This window comes from Synchytrium microbalum, assembly GCF_006535985.1.
Source record: "Synchytrium microbalum strain JEL517 chromosome Unknown SmJEL517_scf0020, whole genome shotgun sequence".
Lineage (NCBI taxonomy): Eukaryota > Fungi > Chytridiomycota > Chytridiomycetes > Synchytriales > Synchytriaceae > Synchytrium > Synchytrium microbalum.
The window spans coordinates 354,649-363,498 of NW_022158369.1; the positions used below are offsets into that span (position 1 = coordinate 354,649).

Consider the following 8,850-nt stretch of genomic DNA (forward strand, 5'->3'; position numbering starts at 1 on the left):
GCCCGGTGAGTTGTCACGATTTAGATCGACTTGACGCTTGGAAACTTGAATGTTGTTAGATGTTGATTTACGTGATTTGGATCAATCTTTCTGACTTGTTTTATTGTAGAATATGCTCTCAAGTACTCTACGTCTCGTCTCTCGTTCAACATCCGGTCGCCGACATTTTGGATCACAGGGTGATGAATTCGCCAAACACGCTTCCTTCTTGAAAAGATTGGGTCTCGATTTCGAAAATAATGGTGTATATTACGGAAAATGGACTGGTAATGGACCTGTAAGTTCGCAAAAACTTACAGAAATGCCAATACCGTTGGAGTTTGACACGTACACCTGCAACATTTGTATACTAGGTCGTGCATTCAGTCAATCCAGCTACCAATCAGATAATTGGAGCTGTGAAAACGGGCACACCAAAGGACTTGAATGATGCTTTGATCGCCATGGAAAAGATCAAACCTATGTGGCGAGCAGTACCAGCTCCCAAACGCGGTGAGATCGTAAAAAGTTGATATATTCTCTGTGCTGGTATTCAAGAAATTCCTTTGGCAAACCAGGCGAGATTGTACGCCAAATGAGGCAGGAACTGCATACCCATCGACTCGATCTAGGAAAACTTGTGTCGCTAGAAATGGGCAAGATACTGCCTGAAGGAGTAGGCGAAGTGCAGGAATACATTGACATTGGAGACTATGCATTGGGGCTGAGTCGATCTATGAGTGGCAAGGTTATACCTTCTGAAAGTGAGAGAGAGAAACAAACCTTACTACACACCGCACTACGCGTTAACGCAGCATACTAACTCTGATTCCGTCACGTACAGGGCCTGGTCACTTCATGATGGAGAACTGGAACCCACTAGGCAACGTGGGTGTTATATCTGCCTTCAACTTTGTAAGTTGGTCAAAATCTCCTTGGTGTCGGTGTTGAGACCCTTGTTAAGACCTTGTGCTGATACTGCCTTCCATTGTAACAACCAGCCTGTTGCAGTATATGGGTGGAATTCTGCAATCAGTCTCGTGTGCGGAAACCCTGTCTTATGGTAAAACTCGTCAATCAACTGCCTTGCTCTCCGGCAGTTAACAACGTGTGGCTCGTTTTTTTGCAACAACTAAGATATGGCTCACCTTTACTAGGAAAGGAGCCCCAACCACGAATCTCGTAGCTGTCGCCACTACCAAGATATTGGAACGAGTCCTAGAGCAAAATAATCTGCCAGGAGCACTATGTTCCTTGGTATGTGGCGGTGCTGACGTCGGAGAAGCCATGGCCAAGGACTCTAGGATGGATTTGCTTTCATTCACTGGCAGCACAGCAGTGGGGAAGCAAGTGGGACTTATGGTACAGGCTCGTTTTGGGTATGCCTTGTTGTTTATGGTCATATTTGTTGCTGGCAGAACCCAACATCTCTTTTGTATGTCGCGGCAAGACGAAGCATTCTTGAACTGGGAGGAAACAATGCCATTATCGGTATGGTCTCGCTGCATATTCGTTTTGTCAAGTAATCTGTTCGTCTTATGTGATTTGAAAACAAAAATTCAAAAAAAAATTGAAATTTGCTGATTTGCTAGTGATGGATGATGCTGATTTTGAGTTGGCCTTACGATCAGTCTTGTTTGCTGCTGTTGGAACAGCTGGTCAACGATGTACAACTTTACGGCGTCTGGTATGTGAAACTGCTGGCTTTTGTCAGAACACAAGGACTCAAAACAAGAAATGTTGGTAGTTTATACACGAGAAAATCCATGATCAATTCATGGACCGATTGACGCGTGCTTATTCGCAAGTCAAGATTGGCGATCCATTACAAGGTACCATTAACTGAACTGACCTAAATGGCCTTTTTTGCTTGTTTACTGATTGCTTCTACTGCCATAGAGGGAACACTCTGTGGACCACTGCATACTAAGGCTGCTGTATCTCAATTCAAGAAGGGAGTTGAACAAATCAAGGCTCAGGTAAGACCGTTGGATGCAGGCTCAATAGGTCGTATGGTAGACTCGTTACTCACTAGGGTGGAAGTATCGTTCATGGAGGAACCACAATAGATGGTCCAGGAAACTTTGTGACTCCCACTATAAGCAGCATTTCACCTGAATCTGCTATAGTGCAGCATGAAATCTTTGTTCCAATCCTGCACACCTCTCCATTCAAGGTAATCCCTTCTTGTAACTTGAACAACAAGATCTTCAACTCATAAACTGAACCGCCTCTCTTTTCAATAGACACTTGAGCAAGCCATTGGATGGAATAATGGAGTGCGACAAGGATTGAGTTCCTCAATCTTCACCAGAGATTTACAGAATGTCTTCACATGGACTGGAGCAGCTGGAAGTGACTGTGGAATTGTGAATGTTAACATTCCAACTAACGGTGCTGAAATTGGTGGAGCTTTTGGTGGTGAAAAGGTTGGTCCCTAAAGATCCAAAAAAACCCTAAAAAGGATTGTTTTGGCCTCAGGAAATTCTCCTGTTTAAGTGTTGACCTCTTTGCGAATACTGACTTGCTTTGTCTCATAGGAAACCGGTGGTGGACGAGGTACAAAGCAACGAGCACGACACATTTAAGCAATCTGAATAGTAGCTGAATCCATTCAACTGACTTTTAGAATCTGGATCTGATTCATGGAAGCAATACATGAGGAGGCAGACATGGTAATTGCATCACAAGTTATGTTAATTGTGGAATCTTTTTGTCTAACGTTTCGTGTTGAAAAGCACCATCAACTACTCTGGACAATTACCACTAGCTCAGGGCATCAAATTTGAATAGACTGGGTCTGGTCACAACGTTTTTCTCGGAGCGAGTCAATGTTTTGAGCTTTTGTCGGTGGTGCTGATATGTATTGGTTGAGTAGTGAGAATAGATATATACAGTGTTTAATATACAGAAGAAGGGAATTGTGCGGCCCAAGTTGATATGATGACGCGGCGATGGATGTGTTGGATCGTTTCAAGTAGTCTACACGGTTTCGACGTTGCTGACGTATGTTCCTTCTTACTGCCAAAAAAGAAGCGTTTTCTTCTAGAAAGTCAATTCGCAACCAAGTTCTGCGACTTCCCGACCTCTTTTAAACTGGCTTCCTCTACTCCAACAAGACGTTACAAAAATATCTCAACAAGCTTCAGTGTGTTCAATGAAATATACATTTTCTATTTGCATGCTGATGACTAAACAAAAAAAAAAGCTTCCGTGACTATTTTTCTGCAAAATGGTGTTGTTGAGGTCTTTCAAATACTTATATAAACCAACTGAGGGGATCTGACCTTTATGATACACTACAAAACAATTCTCTTGCGAGAAGAAGCTGACAAAAAGGTTCCCCTCAGCTCTCATATTCCTTCTCCTTTTTATATAGATCAAAATGCAGTCGCCCGTCGTTGACTCCTTACTCCCGTGACATACGCTCTCCATCGACGTGTTGGAAATACAGGAAAGGTATGACCACGAGTGTGCGTAAATGGCTGATCTCGTTGTGGTGATAGACTTGGGACGAATGGTAATCCTTGTGGTTGTTGTTGTAGTAGTGTTGGATGATGAGTCTCGACGGGAGCAGTAGCCATATCCGTATGTGCCACCGTATCGTTCGAATCCACCATTGACGATACAGCTGATGGTGGTGGTGCAGCTGGCATTGACTCTTCCACTTCTTCTTCTCCATCGTCTTCTTGTCCTGCTTCCAATATAGGAATGACGATGGATGGAGAAGTTGGTTCAAAGATGACGCTTCTCCTTGGCGTGAGAGTGTCTGCCTTGCATAGAGGACAGAACGGAGAATCACGCGATAGCCATGGATCGATACACTAGTTGCGATTGATTAGTGTTGCTGCAATATGTGTGCCGCTCGCAGTCCAAAACTACCAATCCAACTCTAGGGTGCCAGTGCAAAAGAGGTAGCGGAAATGAGACTATTACCTGAATATGAAAGTAATGCCCACACAACAACTCCCTCAGTTTATCACCATCCTTGTAGTCCTCAATGCAGATACAGCAAGCGTCTTGCTCATATACGGCATCATCCTTTTCATCCTCCTTACAATCAAGCTTCTCATCATGACGACCATCATGAACCTCAGACTTTGATAAAGGAGCGAAGTCTATCTGACAAGCTGAATCCTTCCGATCCTTTGGTTCAGCAACATCAATAGAGTCACGAGGTAGTTTATAAGCTCTATGTTGCGTAGCAGAGTAAATCATAATCGGAAGCGTATCAATACGCATCTTTCTCCACTCTTGTGGTAAAAGACCGCCCATATTCAATCTCATTGCATCGTCGCGTCTAGCACGGTCAGAGGGATGAGTATGATGTACTCCTAATGGAGATGCTGCATTCGTGTCATTGTCGTTACGTGGCCAACAGCACCGAGCTCTGGCTAGATGTGAGCAAATGTAGCAGACACCGACGAGGACACTTCCTAGGACGATACTATACACGATTACTAATCCTATGGAGATTCCTGATGCGACACGATCAGGAGTAGTAGATTCTTCAGGCACCTTGTCAGGTATTCCGCCGACGGTTCCGTTTATCTGAGCTGGTATCATGGCCAAGACGGGTCTCGCTACGACATCGTCCAAGACTAGTGCACATATATTCATACTGGATGGGAGTATAGTGACTGCAGGTTTCTGTGCACATCCATAAGAGTGAAATAGCAATGCAGCTGGTCCTTGGTCAACGACGTATTGCAGTACAGACGGATTTACAGGCATACAGTTTGCAAAAGTAGCGATAAAGGATCCATTAGGTGGAATCCGAGTCCAGGAGTTGCTTGAGGGTCCAAAATCGACAATCTGACCCTATGAATGTACGGTGTTTGGTAAGTGTTCGAAAAACAGAGAAACTAGTGTAATGCATGACGAGCTTAAAATGCTATGATGAGCTTACAGTGATTCCTTTACGAGGAGGATTGAGACTTCCGATCGGGATAGCCAGTGCTTCTTTATATATCAACTGATGTGTGACAGTCTTCAAGCCATCTTGTCCAGTCCCCATATAACTGATCGTCAAATACGGCATCACATCACATTCTCCAAGCTTCATCATCAAAAATACAATACAAGTAATACATATGAATAGTAGTTTCATGATTGCTTGTTCTCAATATATATATGGTCTTCACCGTACTGACAAATTCAAAATTCTGGTTAAGAAGCTGAGATGAAGAGACAAGAAGCTGAGTAGGTTCAACCCTCTTTTAGAATATGGTCCAAGAGCCCTCAATAATCTTCATGTACATTAGGTCGATGGTAGAACTCTTATTGAACGACTTGATTCATACCCTAGGAGGGTGAGATTGTGTTTTCACTGCTATGCTCTGATGTTCACAGACAGTATTGACAGTGTTACTTACTTTAGTGAAGAAGCCGCTCGAGAAGCAATCAAAAAACACAATGGAAGCACGCATCTACGCATCTAGCGACTCCTGTGTCAGTACGAAAGGAGCTTTGGCAAACACTTGCTTCCTCCAGTTTGACAACACCCTCAAAAGCCGCCCGACGTCGTAACCTCCAAGAACCAGCTCTCGCTACGAAAGTCAAACGATGGCCGGTATTTAAACGTATCTTGAGTTCGGGGAATCTACGCTGCTCCGTCACTTGGTCAGAAGGAGGACAATTTGAAAAGGATCTGTTTGTTACAAGCGATAAGGAGCTGAAACAAGCGCCGTCTCAATCTGTTGAATGTGATTGCGCCGTATCCGATATCCAATATGATTGGATATCATCCAATGGACAGTATCTGATCGCACGCCATCCTAAGAGTTCTGAGCAAGTCACTGTAATCATCATACACGAGTCATGGGATGCAGCAACAGCGGCCATAATGCATCGTGGGTGGACAATTGCAACGAAAAATGGTGTGTCTGATATAGTACCTCTAGGTGACGATGACTTTTTGATTCATATGCAAGAGAGGGATGTGAAGCATTGAATGTAGGTTGATGGTGCTGATTTATAGGATACGACTAGATTTTGAGCGTTGAGGCGAATTCATTCTTGAATTCGTGGGCCGGGATGCTCAATTGTCCTATGTAACAAAAAATTGGGAAGTTTTAGATTATGAAGGTCAAGAGCAGATCGGCACAGGACATACCTGAAAGTTTCTCTCTCTGAGACGAAAATGGCAAGGCCAATTGATGAGATAATCATCTTCATTTTGATCTTCCATTGTCGATAGTCATGAGAAGCATCCAAGGGGTTAAACTTGGGAGTGCGTAATCTTTCATGTGTTGATGTTGGAAGTTTATAAGTGTAGCTTTTGGGGAGAGAAAGGCCCAGGACCTAATAAGATCTGTACACACAGTGATGTCAATTTAACGCTTCTCCTCCTTTGCAAACACTAAGCTACGAAACCGTGCAAAGTTGAAGGGGAGCTTGACTTGAATACACCACCACATCCTAAATCCTCTTCACAGCTCAAACGCATCTCATTCTAATAGTTCTGATCCGGTTCTACCATATATTATGCCATTTATGTTGTTGTTCGACGTGATCTGGACTTGTAAGGCTACAACATGTTCTTTTTGTTGGGGGGATGCTCTATCACTATAGAATGACTCGACATACATGTTCTTTGGGTACAATTTCTTCTACGCGTTGCCCACGCCATTGCAGATCAGAGTTTCGCTCTGTTTCGGGTATTGCGCAATTTCCATGCTACAGTTGACCTATCGACACCATGACACTTTCGTGCACAAAGTCAGATCAGGAGCCGGGGTACTGGCTGAGGCTCATCATTAGTAGTCTTCAGTTCATCATAGGATTCTCGATATGGAAATGAACACCACAAAACGACCTCTTGGGGAACGCTTGTGGGAAATCACCTACTCATACTTCCCTCTTAGCTTTACGACATTTGGGGGTCCCAGTGCGAACATTGCCATCATGTGAGTCGGTCCCTGCTTCGATGGTGGTTCCCCCTAACCCCCGTAGTTGGAACTAGATTTCGAATGTTTGTGACGGAACGACATTGGTTGACTGAAGAGATATTTGCAGAGCTCTTCTCTATTGCTCAGGCTCTACCAGGTCCACCTTCGACTCAGCTAGCATTTGCATTGGCAATGATTCGGGAAGGTGTGATACCTGCGATCTGGAGCTTTTTTGTCTGGAGGTAATAATTAAACGTTGTTCTTGCTTTCGTGCTCATCTCCAAGCCATACTTCATTCTTGTCTAGTGGTCCGGGAGCCATCGTCATGCTGGCCGTGGCTCTAGGTGTATCTTTGGGGGGTACTTCTAGCATACCTGATGCTGTGATTGGCCTTGAAAACGGACTTGTATCGTCAGCCATCGGGCTTACTGCACTAGCTGCCTTTCAGCTTGGCAAGAAATTTTCTACTGATACAACAGCACGTGTGCAGATCCTTATTTCAGGTGGCCTAGCTATTGCATATTATTCTAACGCATGGCTCTTTCCCTGTCTAATTATCTTTGGTGGTATTGTTACGTATACTCAAAGCTTACTTGAACCAAAATGGAAACAATATCAAGAAGCTCTGAGGAGAAAACGAATCCCAACGGTCATCACGGATCCGAAAAAGAATGATGATTCAGAATCAATAGTTAGTCGTGACGTCGATGTAGTAGTAGGTGTTGCTGTAACAGATGTTACTGACTCCATCAATGAAGAAAGCATGGCAGACGCTACGGAAAGGCTAGTGGATGAAGAATTCGCCGTCAAGTTCGAACCAAATATGCAGTTTACCTACAGCTGGGGCGTCGGTCTGTTGCTGTTAGGTATGCCTGAAAGCAAGAGGTTTCGAGTACATGTTTGACTCTTTTTACTCTCGACAGGTGTTTGGGTGCTCTTTTTAGTCTTGGCTATTGTCTTTAGATATGCAACAAACATACAGACTCTAAATCTATTGGGCACGTTCTACTTTACTGGCTCCATCATCTTTGGAGGAGGTCCAGTCGTTATTCCGTTATTGCAATCTTATGTTGTGTCACCAGGATGGCTCACAGATCGAGAATATCTAATTGGATTGGCAGTTATTAATGCTCTTCCAGGTAAACGAAACACATGAAGAAAACAGAAACTGGTGTCATACCAACAAACGCCCCAATTTTCACTAGGCCCTTTATTCAACTTCTCAGCTTACTGTGGTGCTCTAGCGTTGAGGTCGACGGTTGGAACTTCCATTGGAGGGGGTATGCTTGCATATGTTGGTATCTGTGCCCCGGGTTTAATCTTGATGTCTGCATTGCTACCAATATGGAGACGTCTTAGAAGTTTGCAAACTCTGCAAATTCTATTCAAGGGTATGAACTCATCAGCGGTAGGATTAGTATTTGCCGCTGTCTATCTTTTATGGAATAAAGCTATTTCAGGACGCAGCAAAGGGACGGCAGTGGGAAGCTACCCTATCTACACCATCCTTGTAGCTTTTGCGTTCGTTGCTGCAGGTTATACGAAAATTCCTCCTCCTATCTTAATCATTATTGGTGGAGCTGTGGGAGTGATGGATTGGGCCGTGAATGCCAACGATTTTGTCACCACATAGATTGCACTAATAAATGACTGCAACTTGGACTTGAACTTTAATTATACGGGTTTCGCTAGTGACACTGTTTACCTTTATGTTTTGCCCTTGACGAAAACTAGATACCTTCGTTTAGTATACAGTAACTTTCGGTTTTCACACACCAACTTCATCTACCCATTCACTCAGATAGTAGAAACGCCACAAACAGTATTTCGTTGTTCCATCATCAGTTCAATGGAAACTAGTGTCTTCCGACTCTACAACCTACAAGCAACATTCTCCCATCTCTTCCACGTGATAGACTACATCTTCTTGCGTACTTTGACAGGAACAACATAGGAAACCCGCAATCATGTCAAGATTCAC

The 8,850-nt window shown here is 43.7% G+C and overlaps 3 protein-coding genes across 3 annotated transcripts; 2 read left to right on the plus strand and 1 right to left on the minus strand.

The window, feature by feature from the left end:
• Positions 1-112: 112 nt before the first annotated feature.
• On the plus strand, positions 113-2,772 carry SmJEL517_g03677 (uncharacterized protein; the record flags this gene model as incomplete). The annotated part of the gene is made up of 14 exons (XM_031169605.1): positions 113-277; positions 354-492; positions 558-743; positions 824-894; positions 981-1,042; positions 1,137-1,414; positions 1,572-1,666; positions 1,727-1,811; positions 1,879-1,958; positions 2,015-2,155; positions 2,226-2,408; positions 2,520-2,538; positions 2,609-2,654; positions 2,718-2,772. The coding sequence occupies 14 exons, from the start codon at positions 113-115 to the stop codon at positions 2,770-2,772; spliced, it is 1,605 nt and encodes a 534-aa protein (XP_031024435.1).
• Positions 2,773-3,325: 553 nt separating this feature from the next.
• On the minus strand, positions 3,326-5,089 carry SmJEL517_g03678 (uncharacterized protein; the record flags this gene model as incomplete). Its single annotated transcript, XM_031169606.1, has 4 exons — positions 3,326-3,331; positions 3,393-3,803; positions 3,916-4,800; positions 4,889-5,089. The coding sequence occupies 4 exons, from the start codon at positions 5,087-5,089 to the stop codon at positions 3,326-3,328; spliced, it is 1,503 nt and encodes a 500-aa protein (XP_031024438.1).
• Positions 5,090-6,771: 1,682 nt separating this feature from the next.
• On the plus strand, positions 6,772-8,502 carry SmJEL517_g03679 (uncharacterized protein; the record flags this gene model as incomplete). The annotated part of the gene is made up of 5 exons (XM_031169607.1): positions 6,772-6,887; positions 6,944-7,111; positions 7,176-7,735; positions 7,793-8,008; positions 8,075-8,502. 5 exons carry the CDS (start codon positions 6,772-6,774, stop codon positions 8,500-8,502), a joined length of 1,488 nt encoding a protein of 495 aa, XP_031024437.1.
• Positions 8,503-8,850: the final 348 nt, after the last annotated feature.